A 17786-nucleotide genomic window follows, 5' to 3' on the forward strand; every position below is an offset into this window, starting at 1 on the left:
AAGCTAGTAAAATTAGCATTTTTTAATACATACAGCTCCTCGTCTTGTCTCTGTTCCCTCGTCAAAACAAACTTTCGATTTTAGTTTACAGATATTAAATATATTTTACAGACCATAGCCTATTTTACCGTCAAAAAGAATGCTAAAGGAAATTTTTTTTTTCGAAAATAAAAATAAAAAATTAGAAAATTTATCATAAAAAATGAATTATTCATAACAGGTTCTCTAGACGTCTATGTGGTTCTAAGGTGTGTATAATCTCTTGCATTTTGACCTTTTGAGTGGTCCGTTTATTACTTTAAGAAGGGCATTGGAGCCATTTTTAGAGCATAACCAACTTTCGGGCTGATTAATTTTTTTCGTTGTGATTCTATTATTTTTACCCTTGTCCTCGGAGCCCTTGTTATTTAACAGTTTACGTGTTTTAAAGCTTGGGAAAAACTTTCGCGATTTTTAGAGAAAGGTGATTTTTCGCGATAATAACTTTTGCGAATTTTAGGTTAAATTTCTTACCGGGCAGAAATTGTCGCGAAAAGGGGCCAAAATCGTGAAAAATCGCGAAAATTTCTGCCCGCGAAAATTTCTGCCCTTAAGGTACACGCTAATTTTCGAAAAATCCGGACATTGAGCTTATTAAATCGTTTCGTAGCCCCTTTAATAAATTTTGATTATCCTTTTTATAAAACGATTTGAAATTGTTATTAGATCATTCATTCAGGTTTCATTTAGGCGGGTTTTTTTGTTTGTTTTTGTTTTGTTTCGTTTTGCCTATGTATACTGCATATACAGGCGAAACAAAAAGAAAGTTCAAGCAACAAGTTCAAGAACATATGCGCGCAGTGAGAAACGGAGATGTGAAGAAAAACGAAATTGCGGACCACAGCTGAAGCAGAAGTCATCAGTTTAATTGGGATGAGAAGAAAGTCATTGACAGAGAATCCAGAACAACGCCTAGGAAGATAAAAGAAACCACCAACAGTGTAGAACGTGACAAACACAAGCAGCATCTTGTATCAACTTTCTGAGATTTGGTTACCAGCCCTACAGAAGAAGTAGTTATCTCTAGCTAGGTCCAAAATTGTTAATTACCGTAATTAACTGTAATTATCAGCTTGTTCTTGATTGGTTAATTTTTATGAATTTCGATCCTCTGCAGTTATATAAATATATGCTCAACATCATTTAACTTAGTCCAATGATGGGAGAAGGATCTCCCGAAACGTCGCCTACTAAACTATCATGTTCAAGAAATGACTTTCTGCAGTAATATGAATACTGAACAGAAAAACTAAATTAATATCTTCAATAACAATAATTTCCCGTGACATTCCGTGCATAAATTTATAACGAAACAAATTAAATTGGTTAAAAAACACAAAACATTTACATTCCCATACAATAGCTAATTAACTCGTTTTATTTATCACATGACTTGTTGAGGCAATTAAATATGTAAACAAATTTTTTACAAAATACGGAACATGATTTTTAGGGGATGTTTTATAGGCGCTTTTCAATAAGATTGTAGAAAATGTAATCGACTTTGCCTGTTTCAGACAGACAGATATAGTTTCCGTATTATTATATAAGATATGAATACTTTTGCATGTCCAACTGCATTGGTTTTCTCAATACATTGCACAGATTTTTCTTGCATTTTCCTTCCCCCTCAGAACATTTTTTTCCATTGCTATGGCAGTTCATACTTGTACTACTCGCCAAATCCAGATATGCGACATGGTTTACCTGTAATCTCAATTTGGGGTGCGATAGTTGGTGTTACATCTAATCTCCAACCTCGTTCCCAGGGCCTTTTGTCTCTGATCAGCGCTGCGCTTATTGATAGGCCTGACAAAAGAGACAACTTGTCCTGGGATCGAGGTTGATCTAATCTCCTATATTAATACCCGTATCATATCTTTTGCAAGATGAGTTTTGGTAAACGTTCAAATATTAAGCATGAGCAACGCGTATCTATTCACAGTCAGTTTTGCAGTATCACTTACGTTGTAGTAATATCTTTACTTACAATGTGTACTAGGAAAATAGAACAACTTTTTCTCACTATCATTTTCCTATCAAAAAAAAAACAAAAACGGTGAGTAATCGAATACCGTAATGGGCTATGGAAAACAATTCTTTTATTTAATGAATCAACAAACAATGGTTGCAAGTTTATAATTTATAACGAAACTTTAAAAACTTCTTTGTAATAAAATAAACCGCTTAGAAACATATTCACAGAAAGAGTTGGATTTAAATGTTGAGTCAAGTTGTCCAGGTAAATTGCATAATAAACAATTATTTTTTTCGTTCTCATATAATTTCTGTTGTTTTTTAATCACACGAGGCTTTTGGTCGCTTTAAGAAACAGCTCGTTGTTTTTTGACTTGTCTAACAACTATATTTCTGACCTTTCTACCTATATATTCTCAACCTAAAATAATGCTACATAAAGTCAGTCCAGACAGCAGTTACGGCTTCCTCATTACCTCAGTAAATATAATATAATAATGCGGTATCATTCTTGGTAAAAGTAACTTTCGTTTTGTTTGTTTTCATCTAATGGATTTGAACAGCTTAAAAACTTTTGACTAAACATGGCCCTCTTTGTCAAACTGATAAGTTGCTGACATCATCAATTTTGGTGTGACGTTGCAATATTTCTAAGAACACGTGTTTTTAGTTAAGATCATAATGACTTGGCTTGCGGGTAAATTTTGTTTTTTGCTACTTAATGCTTTTTTAGAGACTTCTTAACCCAAAGTTGCAAAATAAGAAAATATTAGAGGTTTCAAAGTTTTAACCTCATTACTACTAGTATCTCACAGTTTATAGCTATAGTTTTAGGAATTGCAATCACGTAATTTGATAGTGGTACAGTCAATACACAAATTTTGTTAAGTCTAAATTTATTAATTATACCATGCATGCCAATTATACCAATTACTATTTACAATTAGGTAATAGGCTCGACTTGAAACCCAGGGTCTATAGAATTTTTTATTACGAGTACAAGATGATGAAGTTTGACAGACGCTGCTATAGAGTTATGTAGCCAATCACATTGACTTAATAAACTAGCTAGTTTTTGTTTTTGTTTTTATTAAAAAGATTCTTATTAATATGGTGAATTATGCAGAAAGTTATACTTCGGAACTTTCAAATTGTTCTCCTTTCATAAACACTATTTCTGAAAAGTGTTAACCTTAGGATCTCTAATAATTTTGTTTTTGTTGTGAAACATTAACTGATGCTGTATCAAATAAAGGAAAGATTGAATTGTCAAGTAAGGTGAAAAAAATTAAAAAGTGAAATATTTAAAAGGTGCTAAAAGTGTGTCTATTGTTCCGCAATTTTGATTATAAAATCTCACATTGACATATATGATTTCTGGGCTGAATGCAATAGTATATAGCAGGTTAAATTCAACAAAATCACATAAGGATAATAAACCACCTCGGCAGAGATGGTGTAGTCGTAGCGCATTTGACTTGTAATCATAAGGTTTCAAGTTCAAGTCTCCACTCTGTCGCACTTTTAATGTAGTGTTGTAATCCCATTTGGTGCCATATACTGACCGCCAACTAACTTGTGTGACAGACAAGTAAGTTAGAGCAATGCTTACGTATCTCTAACAGTAATGTAACATAGTTACAGTGGGAGTTGAGAAAGAGCCAGCCATTAGGATGGAGTTCTGGAGGACATTAAAACTTCCCTTCACTTACTTACTTACTATATTCTTCAATATTGTTGCTTTTTAGCAAAACATTATTTACGAGAAAACAATATAAGTTTAGAAGCTGGCACAAAAGGTGAATGGTGCCATCATCGCCAGAGTTGTGCTCATAATGTAGATAGACATTTTTTGTGATTAATCGTTGGTAAACTGATATATTAAGTAAAATAAAGAACGTTTATCCAAACAGGCCTGATATCTGCACTAATCTTTTGAAACTGCCTACTCCATGAAAAATAGCATCCCAGGTCAAGAAAATACTAGGTTTTGAAATTTTTTTTAGATTTTTTGTTATTTTATATCTATTTTTTCGCCACTAATAAGGTCTTCACACTTTATTTATATATAAGTTCCATTAACTACAAAATAACAAAATATAAACTTAAACAAAACATTGTATTTTTTAGTAGCTGCTAACCGCAAATTTTCAGGAATGGTCAAGAATATCGTGACCATACTAACTAGTTCTCACTCTACCAAATCTAACATTAAATTTATCCATTTAATTATAAACCATACCCTTATAATCAACGACAATTTGATCCTAAATCTACCGCGGACACATTGACAAGTTTGTAGATCGTGTGATCTCAAAAATGTCCCATTTATGTATTTGTTTGCAGGACGAAGTAAATTGGGTCCTTCGCAATACATTGCGTCAAGGGTTACAGCTAGCTGTTCATAAAACCATCAACAGTATCCCTACCCCTTTTTGGTCTTTCGTCAAGTTAAATAATTCTGGGAATTTAAACACCAGGGACAAATAAATGAGACATTGCCTATATTTGGGTCTGTTAATGACTAGGAGAGAAATTAAAGGCTGTCTTTCTTATAAGAGAGAGGGAGAGTTTCCAATTTAATAGTTCACAGTAACTACTACTACAATTGGTTCTTGCAAATAACCTACTAATCAAATTTTCCTTTTTTTAGCTCAAGTTAATTATTCTTATAAAATATTTTTACCATCTGCTTCAAAACTACAAAGTGCTCAAAACCAAACTCAAAAAGATGACAATCTATATACACAATATTTCTATTTTTAGATTAACCTTCAACAAAAAATCATGGATGCAGTGAAAGCTTTTTGTAGAGGATACATAAACATCAATTTTCCAACAATAAAACATTTTAAAGAGATAGATACAGATCGTGTTGCTGAAGATTTGATGAGATATGCAATTAAATCTGCTCTTTTAAGGAAGAAATTAAGTGAGGATTCGCATTGGCAAGAGATTCTGTCACAAAAAGAATACGACGTTCTTTTAAAATACAACCAGTTAAAGGTCAGGCAAACCATCAAAGATCGTGAAAATTCTACTGTGACTGATGTTCTTTCATACAGAATGCACATAGATTACTTTAGACTTGACCTATCTTACATTTGTATGAAGTCTTTAAGTATAATTCTTGATCCTAAAGGTGTAATATTTGGGAGAATGAAACCACATGGATTTACAATTCTCCATGAAGTGATAAACGACCACGAGTTTCACTATGAAAGAGGTTCTGACTGTAGCTGCTCCCTTATTAAATTCATAATGGATCTTGGAGCTGATATTACTGCGAAAGATCACCATGGTATAACGCCTTTCACTGCAGCTGTAAATATGTTGTTGCTATCTTCCGTGGAGGTAATGCTCAGGACGGGAAAGATCAGTAGTGATGAAATCAATTCAGCTTTACTCTCTATTACAACTGTACTGCACGACAACGAAAAAGATTTTGGAAAATGTTTGAAACTATTGGAGGCATATGGTGGTGATTTAAATGTCATTGATGGCTATGGTAATTCACTTTTAAACCGTTACCTTTTCTTCAACATATCAGCGACACGAAGTTTAACTATAACAAAAACGCTTGTTCAAAGTAGTCTAAACTGGTCTCGCAAAAACAACTTTGGACTTTCACCACTACATAGCTGTGCTAACTTTTTGCTTGATGATATCTCTGACATCTTAAACTACCTTTGTAATCTTAAATCAATAAGTATAGACGAACGAGATAATTATTTAAGATCTCCTTTAATTTATGCAGTGATTAAAGGATCTAAGGCTTGTTGTGATATACTCCTATCCAACGGAGCAAACATCAACCTCAAAGATAAACTTGAGCTATCCAGTATGCATTATGCATCAATACTGCATGATTCTAGTGTTATTAAATTTCTGCTGAGCAAATCAGATGCTGACATACATGCTAAAGATCATTTTGGTGATATCCCACTTGTTTGTGCTGCCGCAACAGGTCGTATAGACATTGTTAACATGTTATATCCACTTCACAATGTCAATAGTGCTTTATATAACAGATTACTGTCAGTGACAGACATCAACGATCATTCCAATGTTACTCGCACAATACAAATGAAAGAAGAGTTATTTAACACAATAGCTGCAGAAACGAAACGCTTTGAGTTAAGCAAGAGAAAATACAAAAAGTGGTTGGACGAAAAAATTAAAGTTACTGCCGAGGAAGAGAAAATTAAAGGAAATATGTCAAACTTAAGAAGATTCTACGACCTAGAAAAATTGCGTAAAACTGAAAATAAAGAAATAAAGAACGAAGTAACAGAACTGATGAATCGGATTGCCGATCTTGTTAGACGAAGGGACGAAAAACTATGTTTCGTTCCAGTTCTTTCCGGAAGTAATGCAGAGGATACAAAAGTTGGAGTACTTGATGAAATTGACTTTTTGTGTAACTTGGAACATTTGTCCTCCCGTTTACAGGTTACGTTATTGGAAAGCGATGTGTTACCTGGATATGTCAACCTAAGAATTGAAAATACGCAGGGAGTTGACTGTACGTTTTTATTGCAAGAAATAAACCAAGAGTTTTACCTTTCTGTCAATTACGTTGGTTCTCACTTCTTCGATGCATTTGCTACAGCGATGTCTGACATTGAAATTTGGAAAGATCTTCACCTGACAGGGTATAACGAATATACTACCGGAGAGTTAATATCCACAATTAAACTTATATGGAATGGAAGGAACTATAAAAATCAGGTGATTTCAATCGATCTTGTTCCAACATTTTTCATAAACAAAGACGTGATACAGTCCCCCTGTTTAAAAATAATCAGCGATCACCTAAACATGGGCGATGTTTTGAAGCAGATATCATTGGTGGCTAAACGAGCAAATGATGGTTACAATGAAAGACAAGACGTTCTATGGAGATCCTCGTTTTCCAATGTTGAGGCAAAAATATTGCAAATGTTACCAGAGAGTGCTCGATCTGGTTACAAACTTGTTAAATTCATTCGAGATGAAAAAATTTGTCCCTTACAGGCAACGCCGAAGCATTTCATTTCCAGTTACTTACTGAAAACATGTCTTCTACATGTAGTGGTTAACGAAACGGAGAACGGTAACACTTCCCTGGAAGGATATGATGACAAAGCTTGGAGTTCAAAGATTCTAAGCAGACTGCAATTGTATATGGAGACAAGAGGCAATGTACCTCATTTCTTTCTCGAAGATGTGAATTTAGTAACTTCTGATAAAGAAGCTGTTTTAGCTTATTGCGAGATTGGAAAAGGGTGGTTAAAGCATCCATGGGGATACTGTTACTAGTAAATTAGGTTTATGTGATAAATTATGTTTTTTTTTATAATACGATTCAAACTTGTTATTAAAAATTCATAAATATCTATTTTCAGGTTTAAGTTAGTTTGCCTTCTCAAAAAAAAATAATATTAGCTAAAATGATGCAAAAAACTGGTTTATCGTATTTTTTGCCACAGTTGCTAATAATTAATGTACTGACCATAAAGATTTTCAACTTATACCCTCGAGGTTCCTTTCATGTTTAACACGATACAAAATGCTTATATCAGCGCTTTCTACGTCATGACGAGATAAGCCCAGATCGCGCTGTATAGAAACAATTTATTTACTGACTTTAACCCTTTTTTCAAAAGAACGAAAAAATATTAATTTTTAAAATAAATTTTGCTTTAACGTTCTTCAGGAGTAAAAAAGAGAACTGATTGTGAGGCTAATTTCAGGAATGTGGGCGTGTTTCTCGCTGCGCCTTTTCTTATTCAAACTGTTGTTCATACATACGAGCGAGTGTGTGGGCGGAATATCTATTTTCCTATCCAGGACTAACAAAAAGTCACATTTCAAGGATGTTCGTCTCGCCGTCCCAATATATCTAACAAAGAAACAACAGGCGCTGGGAACGAAGTTGCGAAATTATTTAGCATTGCGTTTCGAATTAGAGACACATTTTTGTTCGATTTTATCCAACGTAAGATTACTAGGAATAACAGCTGTCTTCTATTTAAGGCAGCCATATTTGTTTACCTTTTTGAAATTCCCGCGCTTTTGAGATTAGAAATATTGAGCACCGGCGCCCGTACGCTGGAAGCTGCGGTGAAGAAGACTTTAGAGGATACCGCCCTTAAACTCAAAATTTATTTTAGGTTAAAATATCTATTTTGTTTTAATTTGTCGGCCATTTTTATTTGTACAAGAAACTAATATGTTTTATCAGACTAATTTCAGACAAAATCAATGTTGTTGTAGTCTTTTAAGTTCAGTTTGACAGTAATACAAAACAAACAATACAAACAAAGTTCCCCCTAAATAAATAAACAAATAAATACAAAATCAATTTCACCTGTTTACTTTTATAAGCTTAGTTGAGGATTGGTTTTATTCTTGAATGTCAGAGCGGCGGGAAACAGATTCTGTTTTTATGACCCGCAATAAGATGACATAATTTGCATAGTTTACTTCGGATTAGGTTATAAAATACGACGAAACAGAAAGTTTAGTAGAGGTAAAAATCTGTTTTCAGCTTAATATTATATATCTTACTTTTATTTGGGTCAGGAATAACGTACACGACAAGAGTTTACTAATATGATTCGCAACCCCAAACGACAATGAGGGGCATATTTATACCAGGCTGGTGTTTGCACCGTTTGCTTCCATTTCATGAGACGCAGTAACTTAAACATTTCTAAAAAACTTTATTTTTAAATGACTCAACTAATTTAATTGCTACATAACTACTTACTACTAAACCATATAGAGAACAGATAACGCCTTGTCAATACACACATTCCTTGGTGGATTCTCATCACCATTTACCTGGAAGTCAAGAAAGGAAGAAATAGAAGATAAAATTGTATCTCTTTGCTTTAAAAGATTTCTCGTGTACGTTGAGGTGATAATTTAGGTTAGAAAAATATAAATATTGCGCCTTTTAAGGCAGAACATTTTGTTTAAATGTCAGTTATGTTAAAAGAGCGTTAATTTGAGGATCGTTGTATGACATTCGTTGAATGTGGTTTAACAAAGGCGTTGAACAGGAAACACAAAGAGATTAAGAATGTCAGGTCCCACTTAAGGAGGTTTCATGTAACACAAATAATTTTGTAATCTCTTGCTCATTCTTCATTGTATTTTATTGTATTTTTAAAAAACAAGTTTGGCATTTATATTGGTAAAATACGTCAGAAATACAGCAAGTTATTTTTATACGAAAATATGAAAGTGTGAGTATAACGGATTTAATGTTTTCTTTTATCAAAAGCTGTACAAATCTATCCCGTAAGTATCTTATTTGGTGCTTATTAGCTACTCGTGTGTGTTTATATGCATAATAATTTATAAATCTTCGACAGTGTAATTCTTACCTATTTTTTGTCTTTCATGCACTGATATTTTTCTGTCTTAAAAATCGTCTTTAAGTAACATTGATTTTTTGAACTCAGTTTTTGTTATACGTACTTAGTCTTGTTGAGGAAGGTACCTTTTACCAGATAATAATGTTTTAGGGTTTGCTTCAATAGCAGTACAAACCGTAACTACCGTGCACAATAAAATGTATATCACTTTACTACAATCTAATCTGTCGACAATAAACAGAGATTTCCTCAGAACAGAAAAGGCATATCACTAAATTGTAATTACAGGCGAATCACTAAGTTGGAAACTTGCAAAAATCAAGTACTTGAATAAATATTTGACTAAACATTTAGAACTAAAATTTTTATGATGCACTAATACTTGTTAATTTTCATTATCAACATTTCTATAGGGGATTGTGCTTACTGCGTACACAAAACTATTTTTGTGAATTTCTGTACTTTAAAATAATATTATACATTCTGTGGCGTATAAGGACTTCCGTTCTTAAAAATATTTGTTATTTTGTCTTAATTACTGTACAATTAAGGTACATATGTTTTTACTACCAAAACGTGAAATGTGTCCGTTGCCTTGATACAAAACCGCACAGGAAACTCTAATGAAATATGTTGAGTTTGGACAATATCACTGACATGTTTTTACTCGATGTTAAGCCAGGTTGCAGTAGGAAAGGCACCATGAGAACTAAAAAGAAGAGTTTACATTATTCGTCCCAGCATCCGTTGCGTCCCCCTACTCCAGTAGCAATGCGGATATTTTTGCTCCGTTTAAGCCTGCTCAAGATATTCTCCACCACAGAACATGTTTTAGTTTTCAGCAATAGGTTGGGATTAAGATTATTGAAAATGTTTTCGAGGGAGGAGTCAGGAAAACGTAATCCAAGAAAATATATTGATTATGTTTAAAATTTTTTATGGTTTTGGAAACACAAAAAACAAATGAAAAATGTAACATTATATCACATAAGTATTGAATTGGCACTGCCATTTAAAGTGCATGTCTTTGTGAAAATACTTTGTTTGTTCATAATTATTTTGTTACAACCAGACAAACTAAAATTAGTGAACGTTTTTAAAGACAAGAGTATATCTGAATCGGTATTATTAGTATGGTGGTTTTTAAAGTATTTAAATTTCAAAATATTTTGTTGACGGAATTGATTACATGGTTCAGTTTGCAGGACTTTTTTATGTGATCAACCAAAATCTTTTACAACATCCGCAACTGTCTAATAATAGCACTGTGCTTGCTTTTGACCAACAATAGCTTGCCTACTTTATTGGAAACGATAATTGAGCTTATTCTGACCAAAACTGGACGAGTTTTTCACCTAGCAATACAGCGTTTTGATGTTTAGGAACCTAAATTGGATTTTTATATAGGGTTATTCATCATATTCGCATTTACATTGCACTGCTTGAAAATATTAGTATGAGTAGTCAACCTGATTCCCAGGATTCCTCAACAAATCTTAAATATTTTAATTTGGGATGAAAATTTGGCGGGTCTTTTTGTCACGAGTAAAATTGCAAACATATCCAGTTCAGGACTATTCATTGCGTCTTTTATACGTCAATGTTGCATGTTTTCCGACATAACAAAGTCGAAAGGGGACTGGATACGAGGTTGAAAAAACAGTCTTTAAATTTAATGTATTTCATGTTTACAGTATCTGTTTGTAGAATGATAGAAAAACGAAATACTATGTATACTGCGGTATTCAGTTTTAAGATTTACGAAGAATTAACATATGTTAGCTAGATTTTTTTTATCAAGTCTAATTGATTCAGGGATGAATTAGTGGAAAGTAAAAATTTTGTTGTGAGGGGACAGAAGATAAAGTTGTTAAGTTGATAAAGTGATTTATAGAATAACAAAATTTCAAGAAAAAGAAGCTTGGAACTATATAGTTCTAAGAAAAATTATTAGCAGTGAAAAGTATGCAATTTTATTCTTCGCGTCATTCATACAATTTTTTTTTAATTAATTTATGTTTTTAAATATTTTTGATCTTACCCTTTACGCCAGCCTTCAATACTATGTGAACATTCAAAAAGAGGACCAAAAAGGCAACCCTTTAGACAGTCAATGAAACATGATTTAATTTCTCTTTCTCCTTCAAAGGTTTTTATCTTTCACCCTATTAAAGCACAAAATTTGTTAAAGTTATAAATAGCTAACTTGTCAGTTACATAAGTTCTAATATTTTGTTGCTAAGCATAAAAATGGCGGTAAACGGAAAGCACGTGGTGATTATGTTGTCTATATTGGATTCTCAAAATATTTGCAGTATATCATAAAGATGATCATGGGGCTGGTTGCAGAAGATATTAATTAGATGTAGCTGAAGCTTGGAGGAAAGGGTTTCGATTGGTAAGTCCTATACGTATCGAACAAATAATGTCGGACAAAAGTAAAGGAACCTTTCGAGGGTACCGAAAGTTTTGTCTCACGGACATGAAAAAAAATTAGTTTGAAGAATTATGCGTTAGAATAGTCACTTCAAATAACAATTTGAGTTGTTGGAAAAAACGGAAACAAGAATTTTGAAAAATTGATAAAAGCGACGAAATGTTTTATAGGTGACGATTTTTTTCCCACATATTATTTAAGTAGTCATTAGTGATTCTTCTGAAGTCCTATATTCTAAAGACACAGACTATTCGAGGCTTTAAAAGGTCCCACTTTAAAGCCGTTTTATATCTAGTGTAGATAGGCTTGTACGAATTATTAACGGATGTTCTAAAGTTAGGTTTTTATTAGAGGATTCTTTAGTTAACAAAACCAGTATTTGGATGCAAATGTAAATCTTTCTCATCTTAACTTTGATTATTTGAAACCCGGTTTAGAAAACGGTAAAAAATGTTTTAAGAGTGGAAATATTTATTGTTTGTATTTCACATGATGACTACAAAAATGACAACAGTTATAATTTTCTTCAACAGACATAATTTACAACTTCCTTAGAAATTCAAATTGATGATAAAAAAATTATATTGGAGAAATATTTAAATTTAAGATAACAAAACAAACTCGTTATGATCAATTCAACTGAAGTTTTGGAGTGTAAGAGAAAAAGAAAAGAAAACGAAGGAATACTTTTGTTTAAATATAGACAGTAACAATAACTTTTAAGAAGATATGCAGGGAAGTTAAAATTGTTTTATATAGAGTAGTGTGATATATTAAAACAAGTTACAAAGAAATAATATATGGTTGGTTAATTCTAGTTTTACAAATTTTGCGCATTTTTATAAATGGTTTTTAATGTCATTCTTTGCGAAGACTTTGCGAAGACTTTGCGAAGATTTTGCGAAGATTTTGCGAAGATTTTGCGAAGATTTTGCGAAAACTTTGCGAACACTTTGCGAAGACTTTGTGAAGATTTTGCAAAGATTTTGCGAAGATTTTGCGAAAACTTTGCGAAAACTTTGCGAAGACTTTACGAAGACTTCGCAAAAATAAATCTCAGTGTACAGAAGCTGCCTAAGTTTGAAGTTTCTACAAATCTAATAACTGAAACTCAAATATGATTTCCAAGGAATTTATTTGATAATGAAATCACTTACTAAATAAAAAATCGTACTGCTTGTAATAAAAGACAATTCAAATATTAGCACTATTTATAAATATCTCTGTTTCTAGCATACGCTGCGTATTTCAGTATGGTGTTCAAAATAGAGCTATTACGTACTTTTCTGATTTGGGATGAAACCTTGAAGTTATTCATTACTGAAGAAATTGTCATTTTTTTAGAACTAGGATGTAGTGCTGCACCACAGCTACATAAATTGTACTGTTTCTTAAACATTTTATTTAAGTTAGTGTGAGCACGTACAGTCTTTTTTAGCTCTTCTGCAGCAATCTCATCACGTGAAGGTATCAGAATTTTTTAAAGGAAGTATTTAAAATGAAATCAAATACTAATCAAGGCGAAATTTACTCAGTTAGTCTGTTTTATTGGATAACGTGTTACCCACAAGTCCTGCAATAAGGTGAGGTCACACATACGAAGTAAGGTGTGATTATGTATACTTCGATGAGTGATGTAATCCAATCATGAATGACCAAACATTAAATTTGACAGCCTCTTTAATAGGATTTTATGATAACTTTGACATTGCTATACAAATGGCTGTAGTAATTTTAAAGATAAAATCAAGTTCAGAAATCTTAACCAGATAGAGAAACCTAGAAACGTTTGTACATAACGGCTGTCAACAAGTGAGTAAGATTAGACGATTGTTTTGGAAAAGGTTTTAATCTTCAAATACTAGCTTTCATGGTCTCACAATGTTCTATGATTTTAATACTTATTTTTATTTTATGTTCTTATTTTATTGTTTTGTGTTTGTTTTTTTTACAGGAGGAAAATTGTATTTGTGATTTTAAAGGGATAAATTCACATATGGCAAACTTAGTGAAATTCAAAAAACTTCCGCGTTTTCGACAAGTTTAATTTTTACATCTATGGTAGAAAGTTATTCTAGAGCTAGAAGGATAAAAATAGATTTTTCTCCAAGTTCGGAGTCATTATCACGACATATCGTTTAAGGTTAAAGACTTAAAAAAATAAAACTTCTGGCAAACTTAATTTCGCGTTAACATCCACAGTTTGTGTGAATTTAGTTTTACTAAAAAACTTAAAATCGCCAAATTTTTCGCGAAAGTTTCCGACATTCACGTCCCCAAGGTCTTTTAGACCCTGAATGGTTATTATTATATAAAAGTACTATCAAAATATGTAAATTTTATTTCATCGTCTCTCTAGACACTCTAATCAGTTATCAAAACAATGTCGTTTGTTACCATGCCAACAATTTCACCAACAAACACTACGACCGCAACATTGCAAAATAGTGTTGGTGACGTCACAAGCGAGATGACAACATACAAGTTAGTGAAGATCATTCTTTTCTCCGTCATTTTATTGGTTTGTTTATTTGGAAATACTCTTATCATTGCTGCCATTTTGAAAAACAAGAAACTATGGACGGAGGTGAATCTCCTGATTTTCAATTTAGCTGCATGCGATATTATGACGCCTCTGTTTGGTATTCCCTTCACGCTAATTCATCAAAATACTGCGTCCTATCAGTTCGGAAGGGTGGGATGCAAAATTATTTTGCCCCTAGCAACGTATAGCAACAATACAAATATATTTACGTTAGTCCTCATAGCTATTGAGAGATACATAGCTATTTGCCATGTGAAGTATCGCATATCAAAAAGGCGAGTGTGCGTAATGATTTTATTCGCGCATATTTTATCGATATTATCGATAATTCCATATGCCTATCATTTGAAACACGAAGTGTTTTACGAAAGTGGAACCGAAATCGCGTATTGTTATGAATCATGGTATGGCACACCTGAACAAAAAGCATACACTTTGGTACTGTTTTCTTTACAGTACGGTCTGCCATTAATAATCATGGCTGTGTTATACTCGTTAGCATGGACGACGATTAAAAGCCAGAACAAAAAGATGATAGAAATGAGCGAGGCGTTTGAAAATAAAATGGGTTGGGAAAGCAAGACTAACAATTGGGAACATTTAAATGAAAAAGTGTCTTATAGTCAGTCGAGCAGTCACAACGCCATAAGTGTTAGAAACAGCGAATTTTCAGATATAGAGAGTGTGACCATTGACAGCACTAATACAAGTACACCAGACTTTTTACAAAACGAATCTGCAGCGAACAAACTCCTGCATCAGAAAAGGTTCCAAACCAGACATTTATCGATTGACTTACTAAAAGAAAAAGGTGAGAACAAAAGAACCGCCTCCTTTAGTTCATTACAAGATGCTAAAAATAACAACTACAAGTTGATGAGGAATAAAAAGGTAAACCAATCAAGTAGAGGTATGAGAAAGAGCATCACATTGGATAAAATTAAAAACATAACAAAAAAAATTAGTGCATTCCACAGACCAGATTTTAAAAGTGAGGTGTCACAAATCCGATATAAGCAAACGATGCGTACCTTAAAGATGTTCACAACAGTCGTTGTGGTATTTGCCATTTTTGCCTTGCCTACTCAGGTTATTTATATCTGGCAGGATTTTGATATAAACAAAGGCCCGATTCCACCTTCTTTAGCATTAATCTTCTCGATTTTAACACACTTTAACTCGATGGCAAACTCCTGGATTTACGGAGGATTTAATAAACATTTTCGTGCGGCTTATAAAGAAATATTCGTTTCAATTTTTAAGCGAGTCACAAGAAAAGTTTCATTGCCGAGAAAAAACCTCTATGAGAGACAACAGTTGCGAGAAAACTGTTCTGTGAAAAGAAGAGAGAGACAACAGAAAGTCGAGAGTCGAAGGATAGCTTTTTCAAGGATGTTTGAGGATCATACTTTTAATTTTGAAGATTACGAACATTTATACGATCTAAAAGAAGTCCGAGAAACACATATATTATTCTAACAAAGAAATTATCCATCACTCTTGTTCTTTAGCAAAATTACGTATTAATGTAACTATTTTAAATTTTTAATAGAAAAAAAGTACAAATAGATAATCTTCCATTGGTTGAACTCGTTTTGTACCCTTTTAGTAAACTCATTCAAATGTGAGGCATACAAACATCTTTATTATAATACTCATATGCGTCTGTCTGTCACGCAAAATGGTACTGCAAGTAGCGAGCCGCCCGCAATGCGATATAAAAAGAACGAGCGAACCCGTGGATTTCTCCACGGGCTACCAACTAGTCAATATTATAATACCTGTATACGTCTGTCTGTCACGCGGATCAGTAACACAAGTGGACGCACGCAATGCAGTGTAAAAAGGGCAGCAAACTCGTGCATTTTTTTACGACCCATTGACTCATGTCTCTAAATACTGCGACATGCGTCTGCCGTAAAAACTTTGAAAAGTACGATAATTTGAATTAAGAGACTGAAAAATAATAAAAAGGAGTTACAAAATAAATCATAATATAAAATATAAAAATCAACAATAAACTTTTTGATAAAAATTAATATTTTTATCAAAAATTTTATTGTTGATTTCGTTCAAACGGGGAAAATTTATTTCAATTTGTTAATTTCATTTCGAAGCAGAAAAAATAGACAACAGTAGACACTAGACACGTGCATTTGTAGTATTTCGGAATTTTTTCGTTGTATTTTTTTTCGGCAACGCACACTTTTCTCGTTTACCAGCAAAAACAAAAAGCAAACAAGATGAATCTCAATTGACAACAGTTTGTGTTTCTTTTCTCTCCAATCTATCGTCGCCGTCGAAAATAAATGCAGGAAAGAATTCCGTAATACAATAAACGCACGCGTCTATTATTTCGCGATCTTTTTTTATGTCTGCTTTTTATGTGAAACTAACAAATTGATATAATTTTTACTCGCTTCAGTGAATCAAACAATAAACTTTTTGGCAGAAAGGGTAAGGAATTTTACTGTTTATTTTGTTATGTCTTATTTTTTCAGTGTTTATCTTTTGTTGAATTTATTGCACTTTCTATTACTCGTAAAGTTGTTATTTCTATTTTTGATTTATCGATACACGTGTTACGTGATACCTATTGCCGTTATTTCGACATAAAGTTTCGTAATGAGCAAAAACATACATTCTTGCAAGATCTTATCAATAAAGTTGTGTTTACGTTTATAAATACGTGAGCACATGATGTCATATCTTGCAACGAAGAAAAGAGGATATGTGACAAATAAACAGAAATATTTATCAATTCTTATCCATATCTCTTTGTTTGATGATTAAATCACATTATCAATCTGTCTAGTAAACGTTTGCTAACCCATGCTGACATGAATAATATGTTATTATATCAATAGTAATATATATGACACCGTGTCATAACGCGGTCATGGTTCTGTCCCCCGTCTTTGTCTCGAACGGATCCTATCAAATAATTAGTTCTATACTTGACAGCTCACATTGAATATGTCCATTTTTGATCTCAACGTAAAACAAATAAAGTGTTTTTTGTGTTTCCCTGTTATTCTCGGCGTAATTTTTGAAAACAGATTATGTTGTATACTATGTTAGCTTATTTGCTCTCAAAAATAAAGCCTAATTTTGAGTACAGTTGCATAAGAATTTCTAAGCCAACTTAACTACACATTAAGAACTAAATACTGCTAAGTGAGTGGTGCTTAAGTGACGACATTTTGAGGAGGTAACAAATTTGGTCCATGAAGATATGCTATCGTTACCGTTATAAAGAATACTATGTAGCAGACTGTCACTACCAGTGTCATCATTTTTATAAAATCCACGTAACAGCACCGCAAGTAGCTTGTAGGTAACATATTGACACTTGCGAAAGCTCTTGTACGTAAAACAAAAACAATGAACACTTTTGTTATAATTACGCAAATATCGCTGT

The 17786-nt window shown here is 32.9% G+C and overlaps 2 protein-coding genes across 4 annotated transcripts; both read left to right on the top strand.

Moving 5' to 3' along the window:
- The first annotated feature begins 220 nt into the window (after nt 1-220).
- On the top strand, nt 221-7693 carry LOC130657981 (uncharacterized). The gene is made up of 2 exons (XM_057460992.1): nt 221-2281; nt 4783-7693. The coding sequence occupies exons 1-2, from the start codon at nt 2261-2263 to the stop codon at nt 7315-7317; spliced, it is 2556 nt and encodes an 851-aa protein (XP_057316975.1). The 5' UTR covers nt 221-2260; the 3' UTR covers nt 7318-7693.
- A 2428-nt stretch (nt 7694-10121) lies between these two features.
- Nucleotides 10122-17013, top strand: LOC130657334 (alpha-2Da adrenergic receptor-like). 3 transcript variants are annotated; one of them, XM_057460313.1, is made up of 3 exons: nt 10122-11346; nt 11699-11781; nt 14180-17013. In XM_057460313.1, exon 3 carries the CDS (start codon nt 14204-14206, stop codon nt 15842-15844), a length of 1641 nt encoding a protein of 546 aa, XP_057316296.1. In that variant the 5' UTR covers nt 10122-11346; nt 11699-11781; nt 14180-14203; the 3' UTR covers nt 15845-17013. The 3 variants fall into 3 exon arrangements, with proteins under 3 accessions (XP_057316296.1, XP_057316297.1, XP_057316298.1); XM_057460314.1 differs by lacking the exon at nt 11699-11781; XM_057460315.1 differs by lacking the exons at nt 10122-11346; nt 11699-11781 and adding an exon at nt 13266-13403.
- The last annotated feature ends 773 nt before the right edge of the window (nt 17014-17786 follow it).

This window comes from Hydractinia symbiolongicarpus, chromosome 9, assembly GCF_029227915.1.
Source record: "Hydractinia symbiolongicarpus strain clone_291-10 chromosome 9, HSymV2.1, whole genome shotgun sequence".
Classification (NCBI taxonomy): domain Eukaryota; kingdom Metazoa; phylum Cnidaria; class Hydrozoa; order Anthoathecata; family Hydractiniidae; genus Hydractinia; species Hydractinia symbiolongicarpus.